Here is a 14,401-nt window from a genome sequence, read left to right on the forward strand (position 1 = left end):
AAATTTTAGCTGGCAATAAAATCTATCTAACGAGTTGAAGAAAGTATTTAATTTGCCTCGGTTTTCATCCGGTTCCAAAATATTTTGCATTAGAAGATGCAATTCAACATTGGACCAGTAGGGTAACCAGTAATGTTATCTCTACGGGCGCAACTCTTGCGCAATGTCTTAAAAACATGGAACCGGATGAAAACCGAGGCAAATTAAATACTTTCTTCAACTCGTTGGATAGATTTTATTGCCAGCTAAAATTTTAAACATCTGAGAGAGTGGCGCAAATGCTTTACTTTTTGGATACGATGTGCAGAAAGGGGTAAGAAACATGTAAAGTGGAAAATGTGCGACGAGGCCTACAGCATCAGGCAGGAAATAAAGAGGGACCTCATCTCGGAGCTACATAGCGGAGGGAGAGGTTCCGTAGGGGCTAATCCTCTCAATGTTTACAAACATGAAACCCGTCTATAGTGGCCTGCTGTAGCAGATATCACGTGACACCAATCATGGCAGCATTGGGTTCACATGTGTGAGCTTAGGTGCAGGTAGTTAGAACAAACAAAGTTTCAGAGCTGTGAGGAGCTCTGTCTGTGTCAAGAAGAAAATAAATATATAAAATGATAAAAAGTACTAACACTCCTGAATATATCAGGGCAGAAGAGGCGCACGGTATGTCACTTGTTTATTTGTTTGTCTGTACAATGATTATTGTTATTGTTGTGAGTGTTTATGCAACCTAAAAATGGACATTTCATTTGTTATGTGGACATTTCTTGGACATTTAAAAAGAAGACAGCATGGCTGTCAACAAGGACATTCATAATTCATGTTTATAATTCATTGTGGTTAAAAAATTATTTGTTTTATGTCATTTCATTCACAGTTTTTCACGTTTCATCGTGGAGAAATAAAAAGCCCTAGTGAACATCAGTTGGAGCGTGGTTTACTCTGCCTCAGAAAAAGACAGTTTAGGAGCAGTTATAGGGTTTGACCCCAAATTACAGTAAGTAATCACAAAAGATGGATAATTTGTCTTGAATCAGAATAAATACATATATACTATTAAGTCAGAATAAATACATAATACAAAATAGAGTACATGATTTGACCTCGCTTCTCAATGCTCTATTATAAATGTCTGTCTATTTAGTAGCCCCATATAGTACCTCTCCCTCCGCTATGTAGCTCCGAGATGAGGTCCTATATCGTTCTCTGCCGTTCGGCTGAAAAATGTCCGCACATTTGCCACTTTACATGTTTCTTACCCCTTTCTGCACATCCGATCCAAAAAGTGAAAGTATTCTGAAATGATCACAGATGTTTGAAATTTTAACTCACCATAAAATCTAACAAACGAGTTGAAAAAAGCACTTTATTCGCCTCTCTCCTCAGCCGGTTCAATAATATTATGCATTAGAAGATGCAATTCAACATTTGACCAGTAGGGGAATCAGTAATGTTATCTCTATGGGCGCAACTCTTGCGCAATGTCTTAAAAACATGTAACCGGCGGAGGAGAGAGGCGAATAAAGTGCTTTTTTCAACTCGTTTGTTAGATTTTATGGTGAGTTAAAATTTCAAACATCTGTGATCATTTCAGAATACCTTTACTTTTTGGATACGATGTGCAGAAAGGGGTAAGAAACATGTAAAGTGGCAAATGTGCGGACATTTTTCAGCCGAACGGCAGAGAACGATATGGAACCTCATCTCGGAGCTATACAGCGGAGGGTGAGGTTCCGATTGGAGCTATCTATTTAGTTGATTTAGATACCTGATGAAGGTCAGCTGACTGAAACATTGTTTTTCAATAAATACATTTTTGTAAGTGAAGGCAGTGTGCGGGACCATTTCTATTCTAATTTATTTTTTAAAAATAGCGAAAATAGCAGGTCTACAAGCTCACAACGCATCGTGATGCAACATCTGTGAGCTTATAGATCGACAATTCTCGTTTTGCTTTTATAAATCAAACCATGCTCATAGATTTTAATCAATAATCAAAATGAATGAGAGTTTAATGTGATGATATGTTGGTTCATCATTTGTGATGACATTTAGCAAATCAACGTCGAGGACCACTTGAACAACTGTTGTTTCCTGGAAAGTGAGTGAGTTGCAGGGGGAACGAGGGACAGGAGATGAGGGAGGATGCTGGGTGGAGGTGTTGCCAAAAGATGGGTTGATAAACATGTGACCCAAAACGGAAACAATCAGGCCCTATTAGAGACTCTACGACCAATTAGCAAGAAGTGCAGCTTAGGATAACACACTGAATCACACGTTCACTCTGACGCACAGGCGTACACTCGGTTGCTCAAATTAAATTTGTTGCCAGAAGATTTCAAACGTTTTAAACATATTTGAGATCGTTTGCATGGCAACTGTGCAGTGTATTTTTTTTTGCTGTTGGCCTAAGTTGATCTAGAATTTTTCACAACCTATTCACATAAGCAAAATTTCCAGATTAAAATTGTTATACTATGCAGTCATATTGCGCATTTGTCCACTGGGATTTTGGACCACACACTGTACCAAGATAAAGATGGAAGAGAAACAACAGCTCATTCTGCAACAATCCTTATCATAATCACTTCCCATTTCAACATTTCCCTTAAACTTTTGCCATTCAGTGACAACCGCCAGATTGATAGTTTTTTGGCGGGGTTCTATAAATATTCAATTAGCAAGTTTCACATACTGAGTCGGCTTGTTGTCAAAACTTGGCTGAGGTCCTTGCCCTGTGGACTGCAGCCATTTTTAGATGGCCTCTACTCTCATTTAACATAAGAGGTCAGTCTGACTTGTTTGCATTCGCAAAACAGATCTTTACACTTGCCAGTAGTGTTGATGCCAATTGTCTTTGAATTGCATGTGAATAGTCATGCTCATTGGGCATGGGAGGTCTAAAATGAGATATCACTGCATGTATATAGTGTGTTGCCATCTTATCATAAAAATATAGCTTCTACTGAAATTCCGCAGCTCATATATACTTAATAACTGCTTGTAAAACAATAGTATTTTTGTGATTGCAATATAAAGATCACATCATGGTATATGGCAAAGAAAATAAGGAAAATAATTTATGTAATACAACCCGATTTCTACTCTATTGAGATGTTCCCAATAATGTATTATTGATATTGCATACCATGAAAGGCAATGTTTTCATGCATTTGTGTGTTGCGTGTTCTCCTTATCATAAGATTTAAGCTAGCAGCATAATTAGCCTCTGTGCCTGCCCGTGGCTTGCAGCTTGGGAGAGCAAAGCTCACTCACTCCCTGTCTGTGCCCCTCCTCCATGTGTGGATAAGGGTGACACAAGGCCTCTCAACATGCAGGCATTCTGTACCAGAAACTTGTGTTTCGTATGGCTAATAGACTAGACAGTTGAGTATAGGGGCACATAATGTAGAGGATATTATCCTCTGGTTATTCTGCATATTTGAACGAGCATTATTTAAATCACAAATGTTCTGTGTTGCCAATCTATGACTGCCACACAACCAGGAGGACAGCCATAGGAAAAAAGGTTTGCTCATAACGACATTCCCAAAATATGGACGGTTGAAAGTGGTTACAATATTTTTGTAGGGTATAGAATTTGCATCTGTATTTGGAAATGAGTGCATACAAAGTACTGAAATAGTAAATTAAGAGATCATTTTTTAACATAAAAAAAAAAGGTTGTATACAGTATATTGCAATAATACAAATCCGAAGGCACACGTGGACTTATATCACCTCGGCACACAACACTGATGTACAGTATGTGTCCTGTGTTGTATGTGTCTCGCTCACGCGGACTGCTGAACTGAACGTGTCATACAGTGAAGTACAAAAATAAACATGTTTACATGTTTTAGCATAAAGAAACAATAAGTCTGCCTACACCAACACAGGTTCAACTATTTTGACTTAAGTCTACATGTTTCAAGATAATTTTGTAACATTCCACGCAATTTATCCTGGTTGCTCATAATTTGGATAAGATGCCTGGAATATTCCAATACTATCTTAGTTATAGTAAAGTGTACGTGCCATTTAAGCACCCGGCATAATCAGAATTTTCAGTATCCTGAATATTAAGGGGCTATATCAGGGACTGTATTGATAAACATGCTCTGTGCTTTCCCAGGCATCTAGTTTATTGTAGATAGGTTTGACACCCCCTAGTGGGGTGTATTGTTTGCATTTAATGTTGACTTGTGTTGTGCAATTACGAGAACTAATTTCATGTGTGCGCTGTTTAGCTAATTGATCAAGTAATTTCAGGTGTGCAGTACAGGAGTAGTCAGTTTTCTCCAGCAGCCAAGGAGCAAACACACACACAAGCTGCTACTTCTTTTCTTTGTTTTTGGCTTGAAACCATCTCTTGTAAGTTTTTGTTTGTGTAAATGTACTTAGCCATGAAAACAACTTTGTTTGAGAAGTGTGTTGTGATATATGTCGGATGCTTAATAAGTTTAATGTTTGATTGCTTGCCTTGTGTGGGGTAGAGTGTCACATATGGGAAAACTACTGTATGCTTATAGTATGTGATATGTTATTGAGCTGATTGTGTATTTTTTGTGTTTCTGTTATACAGTTTCACTCATTGTTTAGTAAAGTCTCACCGGCATCTCAATAAAAGGCAAAACTGGGATGAATCCTGACTTTCATTGAACAGTTTGGCTGACTGTTGTTTTGTGTCAAGGATGACACACTGAGAACAGTACATGCTCCATTTTAAGCCACACACACATTTGTCAAATAAATATACACAATTCTAAAATGACAATGAAACGGGTCAAAGAAAACTAAACACTTTTCTGAACACAATCTTGTCTTTGTCATTTATTTACATTTTCAGTGTGTGTTGGTACATGAAAAGATTACTGTTGCCAGTTGGGTTAGAGGCAAAATTCTTATAAAGAATCAAGAAGACTTTGAAGGGCGCAAAGGCCAGATTTTTGTTTAGGTTTTGTGTTCACAAAAAGGTTTTGTGTTGCTCAGTATCTGCAAGCTGTCAGTGTGAGCAGCAGGCCATCCATTGCGTTCATTAGTGTAGTGCTAAATCTGTTTCCCATGGGCCTTTGTTTGTGTGTCATGTGTGAACTATGACCCATGAGTTGATATTGTCAGACTGAATGATCTGAATGTTGGTTATGCATTTTAAACTTGGTCCTCTTCAAAATGATTTGTAAATACATTTTCAGTGTTTATTGTGAGGAGCGTTATGTGTAGGAAATCTTGATACTTTATCTATAATTAACGGACACTTTTAGGTTCAATTGCATCATGTAAAAAAAATGCAAAACTGTACTGTAATTTTCAAGCTGACAACATTTTGATAAGTCAGATTGACATTTCACTTTAGATGTACAAAACCACTGTATTTAAAATCATCCTGAGATTAGATGACATGTTTAATAGTGTTGTCAATGTACTGTAGTGTATGTAGTTTCTCAAAACATTGGGATCAATCACAATTCTTTGGAGAACTCTTTTTCCACAGATATCCCCAAAGTAACCATTTTCTATAAAATACATAAGCTATCAAATATTACATATTCATCTACTCTTTGTTGTAAAAATCAATAAATTAGTCAAATAAATAGTCTTTCATTTAACTTGAGCAGCAGAGGTAAGTATCAAAAAATCATTATGACAAAAGAACATATTTGATTCTTATTTGAGAATCCAAAACGGGGTACTAGACATTAAGGCCCCAAACACGATAAAAGTTGAAAGAGTTCATCTCTTACACAGAAGTGAGGGGTGACGGAGCCAAGGCGTTGTAGATATGTTTGTGGAGAACAATGTGGTGCTAGGTCAGAGTTGAGCCTATATAGATTCCAGTGGTGGAAAGTAACTAAGTACATGTACTCAAGTACTGTACTTAAGTACAATTTTGAGGTATTTGTACTTTACTTGAGTATTTCCAATTTCCAATACTTTTACTTCTACTCCACTACATCTGAGGCAAATATTGTACTTTTACTCAACTACAATTATTTGAACACTTTATAGTTTCTAGTTACCTTGCAGATATAAATTATTACATTATAAAACATACGTTAACCACTTTAGCCCTATTTTATACCTAGGCTATTTGAAAATATCCGATCTACAAGCTCACAATGCGTTGCATCGCAACGCTTTGTGAGCTTGTAGATCTGCTATTTTCAAACATTTTAGTACTTACTTTGGTAATTTAAGTACATTTTGACACCAATACTTTTGTACTTTTACTCAAGTACATTTTTAATTTCTGAATTTACCTGTAACAGAGTATTTCTACATTGCAGTATTGATACTTTTACTTAAGTAAAACATTTGAGTACTTTTTCCACCACTGATAGATTCTCAGTGTCCTAGGAATTTGGACATCCCCCCACTCACCCTTGTCCTTCTCCCCCTATCCCACCAGCAACTACCAAACGGCTTGGAAAGGAGCCCGGGCCCTTCAACCTTGGGTGGCAGCAAACATGTTTCCAAACCCCAACACCTTGTTATCACTGTGGCTAGAAGAGGAGTGGAGGAGAACGGCTGGCATGGCATCTGATCAGGGCTGAAGTGGGAAGGAGGGGTTAGGAGAGATAACTCCCGTACTGCCTTCTCCAACCCCTGCCCAGCAAACAACGTAAGTATCGCAAAGGAGGAAGGGACGGAAAGCCTGGGGAAGGCCCAGAGAGCTAGGGTTTAGTCAGGTTGCTGTTGAGTCAGGGAGGTCGTTTTCCCGAGCCAGGCTGCACGAAGTGCTGATTAGTGTTTGTATCCAGTGGGAGGCCAGAGATAAGTAGAGAGCATGACAGATGTCAGAATAACAAGTGTCAAAATAGGGGACGGGCACCGGGGAGAGGGAACTCGCCCAACAGTTCCCATCAGGCTGCATGCACAAAGTACACTATACCACAGTGTATGTCTGAGGACTTTAGGCTGGATTCCTCTTGTGTCTTTATAGTTTATGGTTCAACAACATGTGATTTTCATCAGGTTCTCCATTATCTGAATGATGAGAACTGATATCGTTGAAATTAACTGTGCAACAAAAATCATATTTTTTTGCCTTCAAATACAAAATATAAATACTAATTTGTACTGTACTCATTCATTTAGAGCTTACACAGATTCACAATTGGCAAAATATGTACTCCTGTCTCTTTCAGTAACCCCTAGGGACCCCCAAAACTGTCCCTCCTTTGTCTCTGCTGAAACGTGCATCAGGTCACAGATGAAGCTTCCTCAGCACACAGCTTATTGTTAGGAAATTGTGTCCTGGTCATTTTGAGTCCTTTCCTTTAATACTAAGACTTAATTAACAGTCCATCTCTCCGCCAGGGTGGGCTCTCCGTCACTATCTGCAACCACACTCTGCCACCACCATGCCTTCGAATTTATACTTGTAGGTGACCACGCCTGTGTCGTCCAGGTAGAGTAGAGAGATGGGGTCTAGCTTTGTGGGTACGCAGCATGCCCGTGCTGCCTTTTGAGGGCTGTTGATGTTTACCAAGGTCTGAACGATGGCGTGCTTTGTGGGCGTCACGTGCTTGGTCAGTGGGTAGGTGCAGATGCCACTGCACTCGAAGGCATCATAGCCAGTTGGAGCAAGGATCCAACTGTCCCACCCAATGTCTTTAAACTCCACGAAGAGGGACTGCTTCTTGCAGTGGTTGCCCTTGGCATTGCGACGGATGCGAGACGCAGTGTCGTAGATCAGGTTTGAGCGCATCTGGATGAGGGCCTCTTCATCCGGCTCCTCAACTCCTTCCGGCTCCTCTTCATCCCTCCCCAGTTCACTCCAGAGCTCGTTCAGACCACGGCTATCCGAAGTCTCGCGGTCAATCATTTCATTCAGTTCACGCTTGTCATCGCGGTGATCGCCACTCTGGTCGTCGGAGAAGACGATCAGCAAGGGTTTGTGCTTCTCCTCTGGGCTCGTGTCAATCTCCATGTCCCCTGTGGGTGAACCTCCTCCGTCACCCATCACCTGTCCCTCTGGTGTACCCTGACCAGTATCAGGACTTGTAACTAGGCTAGCGATGTGCACCTCCAGTCTATGGGTGGTGCCATACTCTGATTTGCGCCAGCGTTGAACTGCAGCTGTGAGATCAAAGGCTTGCCAGCCATTGTCAGTTCCATAGACCTGACGTGAAGCTAACTCCACCAATTCTATCCTCTCCCCACCTCCTCCTCCACTATCCCCTGCTCTCAGCCCATCTCCTCTCTCAGTGCTTTCTTCTTCAGTCATGTTGTTATCACCAGTGTGTGACTCCAGCTCGTAGATGGTGACTTTGCGGTCAACACCAGCGTAGAGGTTTCGGTCGGTCTGCACCAGGGTGTATAGGCGGAGCTCGGCCGCTGTCATCCGCTCATGGTGGGGGACGGACACGTTGAAAAGGAGTGGGTGGCGCCTAACTCCCCCCTCCCCTACGCCGCAAGGAGATGAGTCTGGGGAGGAGAAGAAACAGTGGAAGTTCAGTGGAGTTCTGTATTATTTTGTATGTGCAGTCATTTCTTAGTTTATCATATTTATAACAAATGCTACAAATTAAATCTAATAACTAAAGCAGGAGTCAGTCCTAGAGGGTAGGGTTTGCCTTAGCTTTTAAGCTATTTTACATTTTAATTGATTTAAAGTTACAATTTAATCATCATTGTATTATTGTCTTAAGTTACCAGTGAAAATAAGAATTATTTATTTCAATAAGGCTAATTGTACTTTATTTGCGTTTTATGAATGATCAATAATTAAAGACAATAAATGTGACCTGTGCATACATTTCAAATAACTGACTAGAATAAGATAAGATCTAGATTTAATTTCGACAAGATCAACAGAAATGGAAACATTAAGTGATGCAGGGGCCTGAGGAGTACCTTCGTTTTTGAAGCTTCGCACAATGTTTGCTGTGGGCATGGCCGTGCGGTCGTTGGCAAAGCGGTTGTACAGCTCCATCATGTACTCTGGGGGCTCCACACGGGCTCCGCCCGCTTGTAGGTGAGGGGGGCCCAGACCAGACAGATTAAATGTCTGAAGAAACTGCTCCTTTAGGCTCTCCAGCAGACTCTGCATGTCCATTTCATTGCCCTGCTGCTCCAACAAAGAGGGGTCAACCACCCCTCCATGCCCATCGCCCAGTCCCGGGGCTGGGCGATGCCTCTGGAGGGTGTAGGAGATTGGGTTGCCCTGCACAAAAAGTGGCCCCTGGGAGAGCAGGAAGGTAAACAGCAAGAACAATGTCTTGGTGGTGAAGACGTTTCCTAGTATAGTGACACAAATGCTCGCCATGGAAAAAAACAACCTGTCTTTTCTATTGTGTCCACTGGGGCTATGTCTTAAAAAGAACCGATGTCACAGTAGTACACAATGACTATGATCTCTGACCCCTTTATCCAATGATGAGCTCGGCTGATCAGTTCATTTCAGTCCATCTCCTGTCCGAAAAGTCCACCAGTCTTGTTGTTCACTGGTGGCAGCTCAGTGGTGGCGTCAACCCTTGGATTTGTGCAGTTGGAAGCAACATGAGTTCCTCTCAAACGGTGCGACCTCTTTGTGGAGATAAAGTGCTCTCATCCCAGATCTCACAAGCCTTTATCGTCTATGCACACCTTTTGATGTGTTCTCCCAAAGAGCCTGAGTTCCGGTCCAGATGAGGTTGTGTCCACCAGCAGTCATCTCTGTTACGTCCTCTTCTCTTTCTGTCTTTCTGTTCTCTGCTTTCCCTCTCTACCCGACCGGCCCTCTCTCTCTGTCCCCTTATCTATGATATGGTAGGCTGCTCAACGCTTGTCCTTGCGTGTATCTGAGTTTGTGTGCGTGCACGGTCGAGCGGACAACGTGCGCGCGTGTCCACTATGTGTGTGGGTGCATGCATGTGCACAAGTGTGTGCTCTTATCTCACCACTTCCTTAATGAAGATGTTGTAAACACTTTCCTTAAGCCTCTTCCTTGTGGAAGCACTATTTTGTTTGGGTGGGTGCTCCAGGCTTGATATTCCTCATTTGTTTATTTGTGTTGTAAATGGTGGAGCTCAGGAACTGTGCACTGAGCTGTCGTAAGCTCTATTGGCTATTTGTTTTTGACAAATACGCCAAGGGCCTCGACTGTAACAGGATATGTTTATTGCACATTAGTTGTTCAAATTAAATTCAAATGTAATTAGGTGTGAAGGAAAATGACCGGGATGAACTGAAGTCGTGCAACAAGCCTGTATATAAGAATTTGCTTACCAACAACATCTAGATCTAGGCAGTTTTGTTCGGAACTGTGGGATAAGGATCTAGGGAAAATCCTAGAAATAGATGTTTATGCTGTACTGTACTGTACCTACAGTTCAGTTCTATGTAAAACACTTGTTTTGTTAAGTGCTTGGCCTAGTATTGCTGCTTTGTTAGCTTGAGCCGATTAAGTGATAAGATGTATTATATTATAACATAAATAGTAATTATATAAAGTAACACACTTATTTGCATTAAGTAAATAAAGTTATTATATCATTATTACATGCAGTACTGTAGATAGATTAGTCTGGTGGCAGACACTGGATGTGTTCCTTCTTTAAATTTTCAAAATCTATCCTGTAAAATGTGCAGCTTATATTTACACCACCTTTGTTGAAGTGCATAGCAACAAAACAACATTCCCTCAAGCCCTTTGGTACCCTCTTATGGCTCTCTGTCTAACGTAAGTGCACTTCCTCTTTTGGGTGGTAGTCACGCACAAATGTCAGAATGTCAGATATGGGTTATCTAAGCTCATTATGAATAAGCTTATGATAAAGGCACCACATGCTCATCTTCGATTGTGGTTAAGAGCCCTCCTGTGGCAGATTTCATGGCCTGGATTATTTCCATTTGACCAATGTGGGATCAACTGATCACATTATAAGTATTAATTTTGAGAATTCCGTTGCTCATTTTAATGTGGATATGATATTAAAATGCATTGGATAAAATATTGTGCCATAACAGTATATTAAATCCTCCTAAAATATTAAATAAAAATAAGAAATAAAAAACAGTATTGTCCAGATGCCCAGGATGGAGTTTTAGAGGAACGCAGAACTTGTCTGGAAGCATTCCTCTTTGATTAGGGTGACGGCACAGTGTCAAAGGTGACCCTAGAACTTTTGGAGAATCACACGGTTGGACTTCTATGGCTACTATAGCAATAGTAGATTGGCTAATTCGGACGAAGAGTTGGGATGTTGAGGGGGGAAAGGAAGTCCTGAAGCGACAGAAGGATGTAATGGGTCTGAGAGATAGGGGAAGGTTATTCCAATCAAATGGAGCTTTGTAACAAAGTGATCTGCTTCCTACTTCTTTAAAGGTTTTAGGGACAACAAAGTATGGATATTGCAAATGTCTAAGTGGATAGGATGATGTATATAATAAGAAGGGCAATTAAAGTAAACGCATTTTTAAATAAATTGAAACCAATGTAATTGCCTTCTTGATTTAGGCTGCAGCCAATTGAGCAGGTTGTGCATGAGGCAGTGATGAGTCCCATATCACCTCAAGACAACCCTGCATAAGGAGTTACGGTATATAAACCATTAAGCGGCTTAAGATGAGTGTCTCTGGTGTTCTGGTACACAACATCAGTGTAATCTATAATAGGAAGTAGTTACACATGAGATTATTCTTTTCCTAACATGAAATGAAAAATCTAAGTTAGGAAAGATGTAAGTAGTTAAGGGAGATTGGAGGTAATTCCGCTTATGTGCATGCCATTTGGATTAGTATTAGATATAAAGTAAGCTTTCATATAACTAGGATAGGATGCTGTATTGACATGACACTTGCTTTTAAGTCGGAGCCAAAATTGCTGCACAGGATTTCACAGCAAGACAAGTAATACAACCATCATCAATCATAATTTAAAAAAAGGAATTTACATACTGTAAGTTATTTAGCCAACTTTAACTTTCACAATAGAAATACTCACATTAATATTTGTCACAGACTTTGCCTGTCCTGTCTAGGTCTTGTATTTCTATGTTATGTTCATGTTCTAGTTTTCATAGTTCTATGTTATTGTCTTCCCCAGCTCTATCTCATTTGTACTCACCCCTCATGTGTTTGTTTGTCTTGCTCCCCAGTTAGTCGGGTCATTGTTTGGTGTTGCATCATAATAATAATAATATCTGAAATGTATATAATACTTTTCTAAGTACCCAAAGTCATGTCAGTTTGTTTGTGATGTCTGTTCTGTTCACCTGTATTAAAACACCCAACTATGGGTTTTGAACACTACCTGCCTGGCTGTCATGCCTTTGGGTTCACCACTCCAGTAGGCCTATGGGTTCTCACCACTCCAGTATGTGACAATATTATTGCCAATAGGCAGTAACCTTAAAATAATATTTTGACATGACCATCTGACTGGGAATATCAAACGAGGTCCACTCACAGCACATGGACTGTGGCAAATAAGACACATGGTCTGACATGTGTACATCCCATATGACTATGTGATCCCTCTTCACTTCAAGGTCTAGAAAATAAAGCCAATCAGAGATGGCTAAAACAAACAAACATCATCACCCGTAATAGCCTTTTCTGCTTGAATGTGACAACTGCCCACATCTTTTTAGTGCAGTGATTTTCCAGCTTGTATATTGGCATGCTACCTAAATACAAATCTTTCTACACAATAGCCGGTGAATGTAGCTCTTCATTCCAGGGCTTCTGTGTTTGACCTGTAGATGCACTTTGAATAGTAAGCGAGTCAGAGAGTTGGGAAGGAATGAGGTCCTCTTCCTCCCCGTCGTTCATTTGCCAGGCTGACAGTTGACAGATGAGCCATTATCTCTCCTTTGTTCCGTTACACAAGTCTGTCTGCCACAAAAGTCTCTCGCATCTTCCTGACAGGCTTAGGAAAGCTTGATAATGGCAATGTCCTTGTCTGTCTCACCACCCTGTCACACGCCACAAACACATTTTTCTGTCTCTCTGACTTACTCTCTTGCCTAGTCGTAGGCCTTTTTCCTGTACCTACCTCCACACAATACAGACAGACAGACACACAATCTGGTCTTTATGGCAAGACATTCCAACTATTTTCCCCATCATGTTGCAGTTTTCACGGTCTTGACCCCCTATCTTGTTACTGACCTGCATGTTATTTGCCATGACATTCCCCGGACATGCCTTCCCTCTCTTCCCTCTTCCTTCTGTTGTTTTCATATGTTGGTCATTTATTCACATGAATTGAAAATCATTGATTAATATGCTATATCTAGTACATTGATTACATTGATAACACGAATTCCTCTTTAAAGACATACTGTAACATTCATTTCAGTAGTAGCGACAGCCCTTGTAGCTCCGTTGTCATTATAGTTTGTCTGTACGTAAGGATTGCTGAAAAAGGAATGCTGCAGGGTCCTAGCGCTGTAAATGCATAAATAAATACATTTCCGAACTGGTACATTTCCATTTCGCGGGAGCGTCAGGGGCCGATACTCGTGAATAACAATAATGTTTAATTTAATGCTTCCATGTTTTACCAAACTCATCAGATTTATTGGACTACAAACATCTACTGTAAATGCCTATCACCTGCTGTTAAACCCAACCTACCCTAATCGGTTTGTTCCAATCAAGTTATGATAGTATCTCCCATGCTGTTGTGTAATAACTTTTGTCCATCTTTCTGTGACCAACATGACACGATGATTCTTATTCCCAAGAAGGATAACGCTACCGGTATTGACCTTTTGGTGACACCATGACCTTTCGTTTAGTGCCACAACCAGGCGTGTGCGTGTGCATGTGTGTGTTAATTTCCTATATCAGAATGTCTAAGATAATAGACATCATACAAGCAGAGCGTTTTTCATGTTTTTGGAGCAGACAGACAAAATGTTTACTACTGTGTGTGTGAGAGCGCAGGCCAGAGTGACCTTTGGTATCGTCAAAAGAACTGTGGCATGAGACTGAATGCACAATCCTATATAGAGCTGACACCTGGATACTGACCATGATACTGACACCAGGGTACTGACACCAGGATACTGGCAAGGATACTAACACCAGGATACTGGCCAGGATACTAACATCAGGATACTGGCCAGGATACTAACACCAGGATACTGACACCAGGATATTGGCCAGGATACTAACACCAGGATACTGGCCAGGATACTAACACCAGGATACTGACACCAGGATATTGGCCAGGATACTAACACCAGGATACTGGCCAGGATACTAACACCAGGACATTGAGACTGGGGCTGAGCGGGACACTGGACAGTCAGTGCTTGCATGATCAGGACTTCGAGGAGAGATACCGGAGCTATTAGACCGGGACTTCTAGGAGAGATACCAGAACTCGCACAAACACAATCGATCAGCCTGTGCTTCAATAGTATCCCCTCCAGAAGTTGACCAGCCGGTCAGTGCATCAAGCAAA

The 14,401-nt window shown here is 40.8% G+C and overlaps 1 protein-coding gene across 1 annotated transcript; it reads right to left on the bottom strand.

Annotated features, from left to right (window-relative positions):
• Window positions 1-7,015: 7,015 nt before the first annotated feature.
• Window positions 7,016-9,673, bottom strand: bmp10 (bone morphogenetic protein 10). The gene is made up of 2 exons (XM_084054685.1): window positions 8,860-9,673; window positions 7,016-8,430 (listed from the first exon to the last, which is right to left on the bottom strand). Exons 1-2 carry the CDS (start codon window positions 9,269-9,271, stop codon window positions 7,337-7,339), a joined length of 1,506 nt encoding a protein of 501 aa, XP_083910811.1. The 5' UTR covers window positions 9,272-9,673; the 3' UTR covers window positions 7,016-7,336.
• Window positions 9,674-14,401: the final 4,728 nt, after the last annotated feature.

This window comes from Gymnoscopelus microlampas (genome assembly GCF_963454915.1).
Source record: "Gymnoscopelus microlampas genome assembly, chromosome: 4".
Classification (NCBI taxonomy): Eukaryota; Metazoa; Chordata; class Actinopteri; order Myctophiformes; family Myctophidae; genus Gymnoscopelus; species Gymnoscopelus microlampas.

What these genes read in the sequence shown, in the direction of transcription:
- bmp10 (XM_084054685.1), bottom strand. Translation starts at nt 9,271, where the DNA reads ATGGCGAGCATTTGTGTCACTATACTAGGAAACGTCTTCACCACCAAG. An exon ending in GCGAAGCTTCAAAAACGAAG is followed by an intron (nt 8,431 to 8,859) that starts GTACTCCTCAGG and finishes TCTCCTCCCCAG; the next exon opens with ACTCATCTCCTTGCGGCGTA.